This window comes from Chelonia mydas, chromosome 1 (genome assembly GCF_015237465.2).
Source record: "Chelonia mydas isolate rCheMyd1 chromosome 1, rCheMyd1.pri.v2, whole genome shotgun sequence".
In the NCBI taxonomy this organism is placed as follows: Eukaryota; Metazoa; Chordata; order Testudines; family Cheloniidae; genus Chelonia; species Chelonia mydas.
Genome location: NC_057849.1, coordinates 5,521,105 through 5,539,242, shown reverse-complemented (window position 1 = coordinate 5,539,242; position 18,138 = coordinate 5,521,105). Strand labels below are relative to the sequence as shown.

The window sequence follows — 18,138 nt, the reverse complement described above, 5'->3', positions numbered from 1 at the left end:
ACAATAGAGGTCTATAAAAACATGACCGGTGTGGAGAAGGTAAATAAGGAAGTGTTAGTCACTCTTTCTAATAACACAAGAACTACGGGTCACCAAATAAAATTTATAGGCAGCATCAAGAAAAGGAAATATTTCTTCACACGACACACAGTGAACCACTGGAACTCAAACTAGGCCCCCCAGGCACCTGTGATGCAAGCATGGGGGAGGGACCGTAGCTCAAACAAAAGATACAGATGTAGCAGTTGTTTGATACCTTCACCACCGTGTTCTCACCCCAGCTGGGCACATCTGTCTAAAATAGCACCATACAGAAATGGCCCCAGGGCAACAGATCAGGAAACTCTGTGTCTCTTCCCTCGTAAAATATGGGATACCATTTGAGATGAGCTCCAGGTCATTTTGGCCCTGGGAGTGGTGAAGGAATCACACAGTGATTGATGCCACATTGTACTAGTGGAAAGACAGGAGAGCACAACCAGTTTCTGCAACAATTTCTGAAATATCAGTGCAGCTTTGAAATTTCATGCGTACCCAATGCATAGAGTAGATGAACGATTAGAACAGTTTGGAGCTGACAGATATATACACGTTAGACCTCACAAAGGGATACTGGCAAATACCTCTGATGCATGACTCCTGGGAAAATAAAGTGTTTTCCATGCTCTTTGGCTTGTATCAATTCAGGATCATGTCATTTGGCCTTCATAGGGTGGCAGTGAATTTCAGAGACTAATGGACTGTTGCATGGGTGGTATACAGTAGTACACTGCTAGGATCAATTGAAAATGGTTTTTGGTCCCGTATCTTGTGGCAGCTTTCCCACACATAATGCAGATGGCAGCACATTGCACAGAGAAATGAAAGGCGTCATTAATTGCTAGCCTGAACAGTCTGCAAGATTCAGTGTGCCCTGAAAAATCTGAGCCCCTGGAATCAGCAAATAATTTCTTCACTCCCGGGGGAGGCTCTCCAGCTGGAGTTCTCCAGGGTCTATTTTCTGCTCATCCCACTGCTCATGGAACTGAGGGAATTGTCTGTGAATCCTGGCCAATCTGGGAGTTTGCAGCGACTGTTCAGGGGAATGATAAAAGTCGCTGTCCAGCACGGCAAGTGTCAGACACCTGAGATTCATACACTGATTCTCAGGGCTCTGCCTTACTGTCGCAGTAAGGAGATTTCCTCTCCCTGCTGAGTGGATTTCGGTGAGTTGCCTGTTTCTGCATTAAAGTTAGTGTTGAGGGCTCAGGAAGGGTGCCAGCATTCAAGTCAAGAACCATCAGGGTAGGAATTCACCAGCACGGTGACTTGAACTCATTAATATTGTCAGCAAAACCAAGGGATTTACCTTTTAAAATTGGAACAAGAAATGTATAGGAAATAGTTTAGAAAAATATTTGTTTTTAAGATCAGTTCCTTGTCTCTTATTGTGTCCTTCTATCTGTCTCAGTAGCTTCCTTTTTGGGGGATGTGTGATTTTTCTCTGGTTCGCTCCAGATTTCCAATTCAGTAACTTCACTGCCTTGTTAGAAAGTGCAGCCAAAACCTCTGCAGTGGGTATCTATGTTACCAGAAGGATCACAACAAGAATGGGTCACACACTGGCCAGATTCTGGTCTTGCACTCTGCTTTCAGTGGGTTACTCCATATTAACACTGGCCTCCCTGAGGGAAAATCAGGGCCCCTGTGTTTTGGAATCCCCATCTTTCATGCCCGGTCTCAGAATGCCACATAAAATGGGGGGTTCCTTCAGATGTTTTCAGTGCCCTACAAAATAGTGCTCTCAGTAGCAGGACCCAAAGCCATGATTTTTGCAGTTTGGAGCAGAAAGTTAAACATTAAGGGTGAAATCTTGGTCCCATTGAGATCAATGGCAAAACTCCCAACAAGGCCAGGATTTCACCCTAAATCCACATGTAGGGGCTTAAATATATGGCCTGATTTACTCCGACCATGAGCCTCCAGTGACTTCAACTGGAGTCGTCTTGTGGCCCCTAAGGATGGGTGAGCTCGTTTGGAGCAAAGAAGAACTGACAGGAGAGTTACAGAAATCTCAGGCTCACAGGCTTAAAGCTTCAGAACAAATAGGATAACAATTTTTTTGCAAGGGGAAGGAGGGCTCTGCTCTCTCCGTGCCCCTGCATCAGTGGGTCTGGAGAAGACGAGAAGCACCAAAAGGCAGTAAAAATAAAAGCATGCTTCTGGCTTAGAGGAAACCAGGCGGTGTTTGAAATCTCACTCTGGGAGGTCCAGGAATGCACAGTGTGTGTGTCTGTGGCGGTGAGGAGAACAGCGGGACATGCAGTATCCAGATCACAGTGGCACAGAGTCTGGAAATTGAGTGAAATAGGGAATGAACATCCTGACTAATGCACAGACCAAAGAGGTGTAATGAGGCCTCCTTGGGCAGGGGGGTGTCTCAGACTGTAACATAACCTGGACCACAATGGAGCAGATGGTTTCTAACACCATCCCTCATCAGGACCATCCCTCCTCCCATGAGCAATCCCACTGCACTCTCATGGCAACATGAGCAATTGCCAAAATGGAAAAGCAGCTTCAGGAAGTTTTGTCCAGGTTTCTAACGGGCTGCAATACGTTAAAGATTTGTGTCATTTTGAGCAAGAGTTACTGACACTGGCTCCTTTTAGTCTCCACATCCTCTCTCCCTCACCCAGAGTCTGTTTCTCTCTCCTTTCCTGCACAGGCAGAGCTGATGCTGGGGTTTCATTTGCCCCCAGAAAGGCAGTTCAGGCTGATCTCCTCGCTTCCCCTTTGCAGGCAGGAACCTGGTTTTGGTCCTGGGTGAGAGGTATCACTGCGGGGCAGGGCTGGAAGTTGAGGTGGTGGGGGACCTGCATGGACAAGTGGCCAGCACTGGGGATTGTGAGGCATGTGTGGGATGTATACAGGCAGATGGACAGTGCTTTGGCTTGTGGGGGTAGGAGGGAGTGAGGTGTACACAGAGAAGCGGGCAGTGCTGATGGTTATAGGGGCAGGCACGGGGTGTACAGGAATAGGTGAGCAACACTGCTGAAATTAAATTTTTCTTTTGATTGTTTCCTGGCCCTGACTGTGTTTGGGGTAGGGGGGGGTCTCAAGGTCTCTTTGCCTTGGGAAGCCACAGAACTGCAGCCTGTGTGTCACAATTTGTACTCAGTTTTTGTTTCCAATTGTTGTTGTTGTTGTTGTGTAACTTCAGTCATTTCAATAGTATAAGGTGTGACACTGCACCGCATATTCTTCACACTGATATTATTATGATATGATGATAGCATAATTATGGTACATTTTATGTGAGAGGGGTCATGTAAGATGGCACATGGAGGGACGGGTGAAACGGGTGATAAATTCATACTGGCCAGAGTTTGGACCAGGGCAGGATGCTACAGCTCTGAGGTCCTAAGTGAGGGAGCTGGGAGTTATTTTGACTGTAGCCTCTCTATGGTTGGTTCATGCAATGGCTGATCAGACAGCCTGCATGTGTGAATGCTGGTGGAGGTGTATAATGAGGAGTGGGTCTGCAGCTTGTCCCAGCAGCATACTGAGAGAGGGAGCCCACGCTGGTGAGTCCGAAGGCTCAGTGTAACTCCAGTTCCAGCTGGCAACCCGGGGGAGACCTGTCACACTTTGCTCCTCAGCTGCTTCAATCTCCCATCATTCTATGAGTCCCTGTCCGTACTCTCCTTCCCCTTCCAGGCTGCCCAATTCCAACAGTGTCCTGCTTGCCAGTGTCTTCTCCATGCTCTCCAGTCATCCCTGGATCCTGCAACCTCTGAGCCACCCCACGCTTCCAAAAACTCTTTCACTGCAGGGGGTGAGGTGCCTCCCATCACACTGGCATGCTTGGTTTGGGGGTAATTAGAGACTGTGTCTCACTGGTGAGAAATCTCACTAGGGGCAAATGCCAAGGCAGGCACCTGTGAGGCTTCTCTGGTTATACCCATACACACCACATGGTGCTTCAAGGACAGCTACACAGGAACAACTCGCAAGCTAAGTTTGCACATTATATAATGAGAGTGGGCAACTGTGGGACATGTGAGGGCCTAGATCAATACAGCTGTCACATGCAGGAACCACTGAAGCTGATTGAAACAGAGAGCCACTGGGACACAGACGTTAAACAAAAGGAGTACTTGTGGCACCTTAGAGACTAACCAGTTTATTTGAGCATGAGCTTTCGTGAGCTACAGCTCACTTCGCATCCGATGAAGTGAGCTGTAGCTCACGAAAGCTCATGCTCAAATAAACTGGTTAGTCTCTAAGGTGCCACAAGTACTCCTTTTCTTTTTACGAATACAGACTAACACGGCTGTTACTCTGAAACCTGTCATAACTACTAAACACTACTTTGCACAACTTTTGGGCAGTGTTCCCTATAGTATGACTTCTGATGGGAATTGCCTCCACCCATCCAGAAAAGTAATCCCCTATCAGTAATAAATACTGATTCCCCCTTTGGATCTTAGGCAATTTATCAATATAATCAACCTGTATTCTACTTTATTGCCTCACAATTCTTTGGTGCAAGAAGGGTCCCGAATTTGGTGGTCTATTCCCCTCTGCTGCACACCTTATGCAGTTGTTAACCAAGTTTTCTATATCCTCTTGCATGTTATGCCATATTCCAATTTGTTTTCCTTTAAAGGGAGTATTCTCTATTCTTTGGTGGGTCATAGAGTGACAGAGGTTAATAATCTCTTCTCTTTGAAGTTTGTCAGGTACCCACTTTACCTCTCCTGTTTTCTTATTCACCGCATAGCCACCTTGTAATATTCCAGTTCCCTCATCTTTCCTCAGGTTTAACCTCCTGTTTTATGGCCTGAGCCCTAGTAACTACTATAGCTCTCCAAGGTTCCTTTGCTGCTAATTTAGCAAAAGCATCTGCTTTATCATTCCAATATTTTTCATTCCCTTCTCACTTTTGATAACCTTTAACATGTCTTACTCTTAATTTTCCTGGGTATTTTTTCAACCAATCATGGATAGATTTCCAATCCTTCTTTTGGACTAAATTTTTTTCCTCAGCTGTTTCCCAATTTTTTTTTTTCCAAATCCCAATCTGGTATAACAGTCCGTGTACCATAAAGTCCGAATCCATATAGACATAAAGACAGTCTGCAACCTTATTTTTCTGTTTAAGCAGATCACTAAGAGCTCTGACCTCTGTTCCCTGAGCTGAGGTCGTACTCACAGAATCAGAAATAGTTTCCCCATCAGTTTGTGCAGCCGCATATCCCATATATTTCTTAGATTTCTCATGGTATGAACTACCATCTTTAAACCAAACCTCTTTTTCTCCAAGGCTTAACTCTTCATCTTCCAGGGGTGCTTCTTCAATTAACTTCAGTTCATTTTCTGGAAGTGGGTATTCATGTTCCTCTCCTTCCATCAGCAGGGTATATGGTAACATCACTGCTTGTTTGTTATTCTGATAAGTAACATCTCTGCTAGTTAACATCAAGGTCCATTGGGCCTCCTTTCCTCTGCAGTTTCCCTGATAAAATATACTATAGGGGAGAGTGAGATGTGTGTATTATAATAGAGACTGTGCCAGTAGTCAAAGCAAAAGCTTCAATGGCCCACACAGCAACTAAACATTCTCTTTCACAGATCCCAAAATGCTGCTCCAGAGGGGTTAATCTTCTAGAACCATATGCTACCAGGATTAACTTTCTGTTAACGTCCTGCATCACTATCGCTGCTAGACTTCATTGGGGCACTGCCAACTTAATCATAAGTGGCTCGTTTATTTCTGGGAATTTTAAAGCTGGGCATCAAGGCTTGTTTTAAATGACAGAAGGCTTTTTCTTGTTCAGGCCCCCACTCCCATTCTATTTTCTTTTTTTAGTAAACACCACAAGGGTCCAGTTATAGAGGCAAAATTCCAGATGTGTTTCCTTCAATAGTTAAACCCTCCTAACATCACCCTCAACACATGGGAATCCTCTGGCCTTGGTAAATGCATTAACAATTTCACCTTTTGTTGAGCTACCTGAATTCCTTGCTCCCCTAGGGCCACCCCAAATAATTCACTCTCCTCTGCACTAGTTGGGCTTTCTTTTCATTAGCCTTGAACCCGTTTCCTGGATGAGTCTCAACCCTTTTCTAGTCCGCTCAGTCACCTCCTCTTCAGAGTCATTCCCCCACCCCCCACTAATCTGTCATCTATGTATGAGGTGACATTCTCCCGTTCCTCTTTGGATAATTGATCCAGCATTTGCATCACATGTTGGTGCCCAATAGTCGTAGCACACTGCAGGTCCTGGGGAATTCTTTTAAGCACGTACTGTTGTCCCTTAAAAGTAAAAGCAAAGTGGGCCCAAGAATCGGGACGCAATGGGATGGCGAAAAAATTATTTGCCAAATCTCTGACAGAGAACCATTTAAGGGCCCCCTGTATTCCTGCCATTACTTGAGGTAGATCTGCTACTATTGGTGCCATAGGGGGGTCGCTTTATTAATTTGTCTAAAATCCACTGTCAATCTCCAACCTTCCGATGATTTTAATACAGGCCAGATTCCTGCCTCTGCTTGCACAGGATATTTATATTGTCTCTGGGATGGCACTTCATCCTCCACTATTTTAACACATGCTTTGATTTTACTACATCCTGCTTTATTCTTACTCCATACATTGGGACATTCCTTTATTCACACATCCTGTTGATCCAGTATAATCTCCTCCACTGCTTCTGTTGCACTTATTCTGGGAATGTACCCTGCTGTCAGGACACTTTCCATCCAGCTAGGCACATGCCAGAGAACTCCATTAGTTAAACCCAAAACTAACCAATTCCTCTTCAAAATAGGAGTCCCCGATATTAGTGGCTCAGCCATCTGATCTATCTGAAGCATTTGTTCTTTACAACAAAAATCCCCCCTCTCTCTCTGGGTATAGCTATTTCTTTTGAATGATACATTTTGCCTGTCACTCCTTCCCCAGTAAAGGAGACTGCTGTAATAATCTCTGACACATATAAGCACTGGCCTGCTAAACCCAGGGTTGTGAGTTCAATCCTTGAGGGGGCCATTTAGGGACCTGGGGCAAAAATTGGGGATTGGTCCTTCTTTGAGCAGGGGGTTGGACTAGATGACCTCCTGAGGTCCCTTCCAACCCTGATATTCTATGATTCTATGGTTCTATGACACATATCGACTCAAATCACAACTTCTATTTACAATATTTACACCAGCCCCACTATGCATATTTGGGTCCATTATCTCCCACAATGACAGTTGTCCTAGGTCTCCCATTTGAATCCCATCTTAATCTAGTTATCATCTCCCACTCCTGAGGACCCATATCCAGTGGGAGCAACTTGTCATCAGGGCTTCCCTATAGAGCAGGTTTCTCTGAATCCTCAGCTTGCATAGCTGCAACCTTTTTCTGCTTCTAGTGAGGCTGAGTGGCCTCCCTCCGAGCGGGAGAGCGAGGGACCATTACACTCCCCTTGGAGGGCGGAGCCTAGATCACCCTGCCCCCTTGCCAGAAGTACCAGGGCGTGGCCAGAAGTATAAAAGGCCAGCCCTACAACACAGTTCGGGGAGAGCTTGTGGAGAAGGACGCTCTACCTGTTCTGCTGTGTCCCCAAGAGGAATCTTCACCTGGCTGTTCCCGATTCCCAGATGCCAAAGAGGACTGGCCTGGAGTGCCTGCCGCCGTGTACCCCGAGGAGCCGGAGGAGGTCTGGAGGCCACAGGTACCGAACCCCGGGGAGGCAGGAAGTGGCCCGGGGCAGCCACAGAGCAGCCGGCTGCAGAGCCAGGTGTGGCTCAGTAGGCATGTTGCGGCTGGATCCCCGCCGACGTCGGGGCAGCCAACCGTGCCCCTGCCAGGGCTGTGGGCTGGGACGTGGTGGAGTAGGGTGGTCCTGTGTCCCCCTGCCACTCCACTGAGAGGTGGCTGACTCCCTACACTGTACAGAGAAGCTCCAGCTCTGAAGAGGAGCCTCCCTTACCAGCTCCCTTACAGACTGCTGCTTTTCTGGCTGCCGGAGACCTGCCCAGGCTAAAGCCATCCCTGATAGACTGTTTGTTGCTGGCTGCCTGAGACTCCTCAATCCCAGGCCCCAGCTCAGTTATAGACTCTGTTTAAGAGCTGACAGCTTGAGCCACCCAAACCCAGGCTAAAGTCTGACAGTGACTGTTGATCACCCAGCCCTGTTGTGGGCTCTTGGCTGTCCTGCAGACTTTGGTCCTGGCCAGACAGGACCAGCCTGAGTGGCCTCCCTCTGAGCGGGAGAGTGAGGGAGCATTACACTGCTCCTTAAACATTTCTTCTTCCATCCTTTGCATTTCTTTGATCAATTCATCAGTGTGTCTCCCATCCCACTTATCCATATCTACTCCCCTTAATTTCAAATACCTCCAAGTGATATTCTGAATCACATCTGCTCCTTTCTGGGGCTCATTTTGATTATTCCACCTTCTACCTCCTCACAGAATTTGGCAAGAACAGGGCTTATATTGCAGAAATACACATTCCTAAGAGGTGGTAACTACCGAGTACTCATGCAAACAAATCCCGCTATTAAGTGGTACCAGAACATCCCGATATCATGAGGAAAAGGAAAATAATAAGACAGAAAATATCATCTTGCCTCCATGTAAATCCATGGTACGTCCACATCTTCAATACTGCATCTGTATCTGGTTGCCCCATTTCAACAAAGATATATTGGAATTGGAAAAGTTACAGAGAAGGGCAACAGAAATGATTAGGGGTAGGGAACAGCTTCCATATGAGGAGAGATGAATAAGACTGGGACTTTTTAGCTTGGAAAAAGAGACAACTAAGGGGGAATACGATAGAAGTCTATAAAATCATGACTGGTGTGGAGAAGGAAAATAAGAAAATGTTAATTACGTTTTCTCATAATACAAGAACCAAATGAAATTAATAGGCAGCAGCTTTAAAATGAACAAAAGGAGGTATTTCTTCACACAATGCACAGTGACTGTGTGGAACTCCTTGACAGAGGATGTTCTGAAGGCTAAAAATATAACAGGATTCAAAAAAGAATTAGATAAATTCATGGAACTGTTAGCCAGGACAGGCATGGATGCAAAACCATGCTCTGAAGTGTTCCTAGCCTCTATTTGCCAGAAGCTAGGAAAGGGAGACAGTGGATGGATCACTTGCTGATTACTTGTTCCGTTCATTCCCAATGAAGCACCTGGCATTGGCCGCTGTCACAAGACAGGATACTGGGCTAGATGGACCATTGGTCTGATCCAGGATGGCCATTCTTATGTTCTTATAAAGATGAAATTTTTAAGGTTTCCCTTGTCAGAGGTTTTCCTTACCACTCCAGAACAAAGACTGAACTGGGGGAAGTGCTGGTCCCAGGCTAAAAGCATTTACAGCCTTTGTAGGGAAACCTGGTGGACTGTTTGTATGATGAGCCAGGGTGAGAAAGTCCTAATTCATATCTAATCTCTCTCGTATCCAATTTTTGTAGCCTGTAGTTTTTTTTTTATTTGCTAGGTAATCTGCGTTGATGTTTTTGCTATCACTTATAATCGCTTAACATCTATCTTTTTCCAGTTAAACTTCTTTTTTTCATTATCTAAACCAGTGTGCCTTTGAGTGAAGTATCTGGGGAAAATCTCAGCTTGGTTAACACAGGCTTGTTGCGTGTCCTTCCCACATCGAGGGGAGGGTGAACAGTACTAAGGATCTTACATTCTACAGATCCCTGTGCATTGAAAGACAGTATACATTTGGGTTTATACTCCAGTCGGGGGAGTGGAGGTGAGCCTTTGGAACTGGGAAATTGGTTGATGTATGTTGTTTGTACTTGAGTGGTTTAGGAAAGCCCTCTGGTAACTCAGTTGGGTGTGTGGCACCGTCTGCTGTCATGTTGGTTGATAACAGGGTCTATAGAGATACAATCACCAGTGAAGAAGTGTGAAAAAAGGGCCAGCCCAGCTGGGTGGTTAGACGGGTACAGCAGTTCCCTTGGCTCCCAGACTGCACCCTGGGTGTGACAACCTGTCACACTCATATCCTTTGGAGGCCAAATTACGTTCCCAGGCACCTATGACACAAGCACGGGGGAGGGACTGTAGCCCAAACAGAAGATCCAGATGTAGTAGTTGTTTGCTTCTTTTACCACTATGTTCTCAACCCAATAGGGCACACCTACCTAAAATACCACCATATTGAAATGGCCCCAGGGCAACAGATCAGGCAAACTCCATGGCTGTTTCCTCATAAAATGTGGGATACCATGTGAGATGAACTCCGGCCCTGGGAGTGGTGAAAGAATCACAAAGGGAGTGGAGAAGTCCCGCTGTACTAATTCTGATGCAGTATAACACAATCTGTTTCTGCATCGATTTCTGAAAGATGAACACTGTATTAAAATTTTACGATTACCCAATGCAGATAGTAGATGAACTATTAATACTGGTGGGAGCTGCCAAATATATATCCAATTTGGACCTCACAAAGGGATACTGGCAAATACCTTTGATGCCAGACTCCTAGGAGAAGAAAGCCTTTTCCACGCCCTTCAGCCTGCATCAATTCAAGATCACGTCATTTGGCCTCCACAGCGTGGCAGTGACTTTTCAGAGGCTAATGGACTGGATATTACAACTGCATGGGCTGTAGGGAGCACTGTGCTGCTCCGATCAATTGAAAATTATTTTTGGTAGCGTATCTTGTGCAGATGGCAGTACATTACACACAGAAAAGAAAGCCATAGTTCACTGCACGGCTGAACCGTCTGCAAGACTCAGCTTGCCATGACAATCTGAGCCCCTGCTATCTGCAAATTATTTCGTCACTCCTGGGGGAGGCTCTCAACCTGAAGTTCTCCAGGATGTATTTTCTACTTTTTCTGCTGCTCATGGAGCTGAGGGAATTGTCCGGGGGCCATGCTAGCCTGAGAGTCTGCAGTGACTGTACAGGGGAATCATAAAGGTTGCTGTCCAGCATGGCGAATGCCAGACATGTGAGATTCATACACTGATTCTCAGTGCTCTGCCTTCCTGTCGCTTTAAGGAGACTCCCTCTCTTTGCTGAGTGGGATTTTGGTGAGTTACCTGTTTCTGCATGAAAGTTAGTGCTAAGGTCTCAGGAAGAATTCCAGGGTGCATGTCAAAAACCATCTGGGCAGGAATTCACCAGGACAGCATTTTAGTACTGTCAGAAACACCCAGGGATTTACCTGGTAAAATTGGAACTATAAATGTATTGGAAATAGTTTAGATAAATATTTGTTTTTAAGATCAGTTCCTTGTCTCTCACTTTGTCCTTCTATCTGTCTCAGTAGCTTCCATTTTTTGGGTGGTGTGGTTTTTCATCTGGTGTGCTCAAGTCTCCCAATTCAGTAACTTCACTTTGCTGTTAGGTAGTGCAGCCAAAGCCTCTGCAGTGTGTATCTGTGTTACCAGAGGGTTCACAACAAGAATGGGTGGCACACTGGCCAGATTCTGCCCTCACATTCAGCCTTCAGTGGGTCACTCCAGATTGACCCTGGCCTCCCTGAGAGCAAAATCAGGGCCCACGTGTTTTGAAATCCCCATCTTTCTTGCCCAATCTCAGAATGCCACATAAACTAGAGATTTCCTTCAAAGTCTTTCAGCACCCTAACAGAATAGCACTCTCTGTAGCAGGACCCAAAGCTGTGATATTCACAGCTGGGAGCCAAAAGTTAAATACTAAAGGTGCAACATTGGCCCCATTGAGATCACACTAAATCCACATGTAAGGACTTAAGTAAATGGCCTCGTTTACACAGACAATGAGTCTCCAGTGACTTCAACTGGACTTGTCCTGTGGCCTCTAAGGATGAGTGAGCTCCTTTGGACCAAGGAAGAACTGACAGGAGAGGAGAGTTGCTGAAATCTCAAACTCACAGGCTTAAAGTTTTAAAACAGGTAGGATAAGGATTTTTTTCAGGGAGGGAGAGGGGTCTGCTCTCTCCGTGCCCCTGGATCTCTGGGTCTGGAGAGAACGAGAAGCACCAAAAGGCTATAAAAATAAAAACATGTCTCTGGCTTAGAGGAAACCAGGCGGTGTTGCAAATCTCATTGGAGGAGTCCCAGGAATGCACAGTGTGTGTGTGCAGGGAAAAGGCGGGGCGCAGGGACAATGTAGCATCCAGGTCACAGTAGCACGGAGTCCTGAAACTGGGTGAAATAGGGAATGGACAGAATGCCTAATGCACAGACCAAAGAGGCGTAATGAGGCCTCCTGGGGAAAGGGGGTGTCTCAGACAGTAACAAAATGTGGATCACACTGTAGTAGATTGTCTCTGACACCACCTCCCAGCCAGACCATTCATCCTCCTGTGAGCAACCACAGCCTTGTTGTAATGTCAGCAGCTGCCAACATGGAAAAGCAGCCTCAGGAAGGTATGTCCAGGTTTCTAATGGGCTGCAGTACATTAAAGCTTTGTGTCATTTTAAGGAAGAGTTACACACACTGGCTCCTTTTTAGTCTCCACATCCTCTCTCCCTCCCACCCGGTCTGTCCCTCTCTCCTTTCCTGCACAGGCTGAGCTGTTGTTGCTGCTGGGGTTTCCTTCACCCACAGTGACAGCTCACAGAAATACTTCCTCAGACTAGGTTAGACTCAGAGTCTGCCTGCAAAGGGGAAAAGGTGGGAACCAGCCTGAAAAGCCTTTCTGGGGTCTGGCACCTGGTTTTGGACCTGGGCGAGGGGTATCACTGTGTGGCAGGGCTGGAAGTTGTGGGGGGGGGCTACATGGAGAGGCGGGCAGTGCTGGGAGTTGTGGGGCAGGCAGGCAGGGTACGTGGACAGGCGGGCAGCAGTGGGGATTGTGGGGTAGGGAGTGGGATGTACACAGGAAGGCAGCACTGGAGGTTGTGGGGGGGCAGGCAGGGGGTGTACACAGAGAAACAGGCAACACTAAGGGTTGTCAGGGCCATCAGGGAGTAGAAAGGCACAGGTGAGTAGTGCTGGGGGGTAGTGGGTAACACTGGTGAAAGTGATTTTTTTCTTTGTAATTGTTGGTCCAAGGGACCATCCCTTGCCTTGAGTGTGCTTGGACAGGTCTCAGATCTCTTTCCCGTGGCAAGCCACAGAACTGCAGCCTGGGTGTTTGCAACTGTTGTTCTTGAATGTTAATTATGTAACTTCAGGCATTTCACTGGTGGAAAAAAAACCCCACTGATATTTGCTCTTCAGCTCCTTCAGTCTCTGACCTCCTGTCTGTACTCTCCTTCCGCATCCCAGGCTGCTCGATTCCAAGAGCACCCTGGTCACCAGTGTCTTCTCCATGCTCCCCAGCCATCCCTCGCTCTCACCACCTCTGAGCCTCCCCAAGCTCGCCACAGCTCTTCCTCTCCAGGGGGCGAGGTGCCTCCCATCACACCTGCTCCATTGGCTGGGGGTAATCAGAGACTGTGTCTCACCGGTGAGAAATCTCACACACCTGACTGGTAAATGCCAGGGCACCTGTACTGCTGTTCTTGCTACACCCATACACAATATGTGTGGCCTTGGGAACTGCTGCACAGGAACAACTCACAAACTGAGAAATATGCACATTATATAATGAGAGCGGGCAACCCTGGGACATGTGAGGGCCTAGATCAATACAGCTGCCACATGCAGGAACCACTGGTAGCTGACTGAAACAGTGTGCCACTGTGACACAGATGTTAAATCCAGGATGCTCTGGGACGATTTGCTAGCCAGCTCTGTTAGTCATGAATGGGAAGGGTTGTATGATTTTATGGGGTCAAATCATTTTTTTCCTCCAAAATCTCCATCCATGAAGTGTCTCATGGGATCCCTCAGCCTAGTGTAACATTTTCAAGGCTCCAAAAATGCATGAGAATTTCTATCCAGAGTGTTAAATTCACCATGGTTATGAATAGAAAAAAAGCCTTCAGTAAGCTCAGGCATGAGCTTGCAAGGAAAATGCCTCCAGCTGACTCATTGTGATCATCTAGTTTGACTTCTGGTACAGCACAGAGAATTTCACCAAAATTGGTTCCTAGAGCAGATCTTTTAGAGAAACATCCAACCTTGATTTAAAAATCCTCAGTGATGGAGAATCCCCCATGAACCTTCATAAATTGGTCCAATACTTACTCTCACCATTTTAAAAATATACTCCTTATTTCCTTTCAGAATTTCTTTAACTTCATCTTGCAGCCATTGGATCCTGTTACACCTCTGTATCAGTGTAGGTACTTACAGACTGTTATCAAGGCACCCATTAACTATCTTTGTTCAACTACATACATTGACTCCTAGAGTCTATCACAATAAGGTAAGTTTTCTAATCTTTTACTAATTCTTGTGACTCTTCTCTGAACCCTCTTCAGTGTATCAACATCCATCTTTAATCCCAGACTCCAAAACTGTACATAGGATTCCATCAGCAGTCGCACCAGTGCCAAATAGAATGGTAAAATAACTTCTCTACCTTTCCTTGACATTCCTCTGGTTATCATCCCAGGATCACATTGGCTCTTTTGGCCACAGGGTCACACTGGGAACTCATGTTTAGCTAATTTTCCCTTCATGCCCCCAATTCTTGTTCAGTATCATTGCGTTTCCCATGATAGTCCCCCATCATGTAAGCATCACCTACATTCTTTGTTCTTAGATGTAGATATCTACATAGCTATATTAGAACACATGCTGTTTGCTTTGACCGGGTTTACTAAACAATCTAGATTGCTCTGAATAAGTGACCTTCCCTCTTCATTATTATTATTTACAATCCCCCAATTTTAGTATCACCTGTAAACTTCATAAATATTCAGTCATGAGAAGGGTAAACACCTGAGTTGCTGACACGTGTCTCTGCTTACACTTGTCAGTTAACACCTGTAACTTATGTCTCAGACAAAGTGGATGCCAGTAAGAAAATGTCTCACAAAAAGCAACAGGGGATGCAGGCTTGTAGCCCTAAATATCAAGGCTCATGTGCCCTTCATCCCCATTCTGTTAAGCATAAAGTCATAGCCCAGCATGATAATGTCTGTTTCCATCAGGGAAACTTGGCTCCTTTCCAACATACGAATTGCATCATGAATCAAACCCATGAAGTCCAGTGTCCTCTCTCTCTGACAGTGACAACATCAGAAGCTACAGAAGAAGGTGTAAGAAACCCAGCAGTAGATGGATGGGGGTGACTTGACCATGATGAGGATGTCACCCTAATACCTCAGGAGGTCATCTAGTCCAAACCCCTGCTCAAAGCAGGACCAATCCCCAATTTTTGCCCCATATCCCTAAATGGCCCCCTCAAGCATTGAACTCACAACCCTGGATTTAGCAGGCCACTGGTCAAACCGCTGAGCTATCCCTCCAAACCCTTCCTTATGCTTGCTTACCTCATGGCCTCAACTACCTCTTGTGGCAATGAGTTCCTCAGTCTAATTAGGGATTGAGTGAAGAAAGCACTCTTTTCTTATCTGTTTTGAATTTGCCACAATTCAGCTTAATTGAATGTCTTCTTGTTCATGTGTTATGAGAGGGAGAACACATTCTCGATCTACTCTCCACCAGTCAGTAATTTATACACTTTCCTCATTTCCCCTCTTATTCATTTCCTTTCTAAGGTAACAATGCCAGTCCCAGTCCATATGAGCCCCCGGCCCTTGATCATTCTCACTGCCCTTCCCTGAACCACTCTAGTTCTGCAATGTCAGGCTTGAGAAGGGTGCTCAGTATTGCACAGAGAAATCTAAAGGAGGGTGAAACATTGTCTGACTAAGTTTTCTGTATGACTCCCCATTCCACTTCTCCTGGATCCCAAGGTTTTTGCCTAATATCTGGCCATGCTTGCATGGTGAGTAGGGTTTCACAGAGCTATGTGTTATGATGCCCTGGTCCCTTTACTGAGTTCATACAGTTAAATTAGAATCTTGTAAGGTATTTGAGTAGTTCAAGGTTTTTCCTCCAATGGGCAGACACATTGCAGTTATTGATGTAGAAATTAATGTGTAGTTACTGTGCCCATTCACCTGGATTGGTTATCTCCTTCTGAGGACTTTCTGTAATTGGCTATGACCTGAATAATTGGGTGCCATCTGTAAATATTGCCACCTCACTGCTCACCCCCCTTTCTAGATTGGTGATAACTAGAATATATTTACTGTACTATGTGTTATAAAGTGTTTAACCCCCCTCAATGTGCCTCTCTCCCTTCACAGGCACCTTGAGCATTTCTGAGCCAGATCAATGCATCAACTACCTCATGGCAGTTTTCAATCTCACCCCCTCTGATGCTTCAACATTCATCCTAACAGGCATCCCTGGCCTGGAAGCTGCCCATGTCTGGATTTCCATCCCTTTCTCTATGTTCTACATTATCAGCCTGTTGGGAAATTTCATGGTTCTGTTTGTTGTAGGCAAAGAGGAGACCCTGCACAAGCCGATGTTCCTGCTGTTCTGCATGCTGGCGCTCACAGACATCAGCATGTCTACCTCAGTTGTGCCGAAGGCACTGAGTATATTTTGGGTCAATTTAAAAGGAATTACTGTGGGTGGCTGCCTCATCCAGATGTTCTTCCTTCATGCAGCTTCTGTTATGCACTCAGCCGTCCTTGTGACAATGGCCATCGATCGCTATGTTGCCATATGTAACCCTCTGAGATACGCCACCATCCTCACCAACACACGAATAGCTAAGCTAGGGCTAGTGGGTTTGACAAGAGCTGTTCTCTTCATGATGCCCCTGCCACTGCTCCTGAGCAGGCTGCCATTCTGTGCCAACCGCATTATCCCCCACATGTACTGCGAATCTATAGCTGTGGCAAAGATATCGTGTGGGGACATCACAGTCAACAATATGTACGGCTTGGCGATGGCGTTTCTAGTCATTGGGTTAGATCTGACCCTCATTGCCCTGTCCTACAGTCTGATCATGAGGGCTGTCCTAAGAATCTCCTCTAAGGAAGCCCACCAGAAAGCTCTCAACACCTGCACAGCCCACATCTGTGTGATGCTGATGTCTTATACTCCCTTCCTGTTCTCCAATGTGACCCATCGATTTGGTCAGGCCATTGCTCCCCACATTCACATCATCTTGGGCAACTTCTATATCCTCATCCCCCCCATGCTCAACCCTATCATTTATGGGGTGAAAACCAAAGAGCTTCGTGAAAAAGTAGGCAAATACATCTGCAGAATGTAATTGCCTGGGGCCATTGACTTTAAACCAGTCTGACAAGAGAGGGAAAGATGTCTCCTTGTTAATCAAGGGTGCTCCGTCCCAATTTGGATGAGCTCAGCAATATGGAAGTTCACAGTCTGAGAAGTTCTTCACACCTATTGTCTTATCACTCCATCCCCAAGGACTGCTCTCTCCACTGCTGAGTTCCCTCTCTCTGACCATCACCTTACCTCTTTCAGCATTATCTGTCAGCCCCCACCCCCACACACCCTGTTACTCGGCCTTTCTGTGACTTCCAGACCACCAGAAGATACTGCAGATTTCCGACACAGGGTGGCTTTCCATTAGATGCTGTGTGAACAAGATTCTTGATCTGTTTGATGAACTGAAGCTACACTTTCAGATAGCCAAAGACAAAGAAAGAAATTACAATGCTGAACTTCTTTATCATATTTGCAGTGATCCAAATTTAGCTGCTTTTTCTACTTCCAATCCTTCAGGAAGCCTGGAGAATACACCAAATGTTTCTGTTTGAAAGTGCTAATATGGGAAAACTGTTGCAGGAATTGAGGAGATTCTACTAGAGCTTGTTGGAGAGAGTTATGGAACTCTGTGTTTTTGAGAACTGGACTGCTGTGTTAAACTATGACATCAACTTTGAGTCAAATAACTTACCAATTTTCACAGTTGATTTTGGAGTCGCTTTTCAGCTGGAACTTTCAAAATACACACTACCTGTTCCCGTTGTCAAAGATGGCAAAAGTAAGTGTTGAGATTTCATGTTGGAGTTTGTGAAACAGGTAAAATAGGGTGTCAGGGTTCCCTCCCGACTCTGAACTCTAGGGTATAGATGTGGGGACCCGCATGAAAGAACCCCTCAGGATATTTCTACCAGCTTAGGTTAAAACTTCTCCAAAACACAATTTCTTTGCCCTTGGAGGGTACACTGCCACCACCAAATGGGGAGGAAGGGAGAAAGGAATCGGTTAACACAATGATCCAGCTAGGCCCAAAAATAAGG

General features: G+C 45.9%; 1 protein-coding gene across 1 annotated transcript; it reads left to right on the top strand.

The window, feature by feature from the left end:
- Positions 1-16,199: 16,199 nt before the first annotated feature.
- On the top strand, positions 16,200-17,138 carry LOC102930247 (putative olfactory receptor 52P1). The gene has a single exon (XM_027834431.2). The coding sequence runs from the start codon at positions 16,200-16,202 to the stop codon at positions 17,136-17,138; it is 939 nt and encodes a 312-aa protein (XP_027690232.1).
- Positions 17,139-18,138: the final 1,000 nt, after the last annotated feature.

Bases quoted from the DNA above. Each gene is read 5' to 3' on its own strand.
- LOC102930247 (XM_027834431.2), top strand. From the start codon at position 16,200: ATGGCAGTTTTCAATCTCACCCCCTCTGATGCTTCAACATTCATCCTA.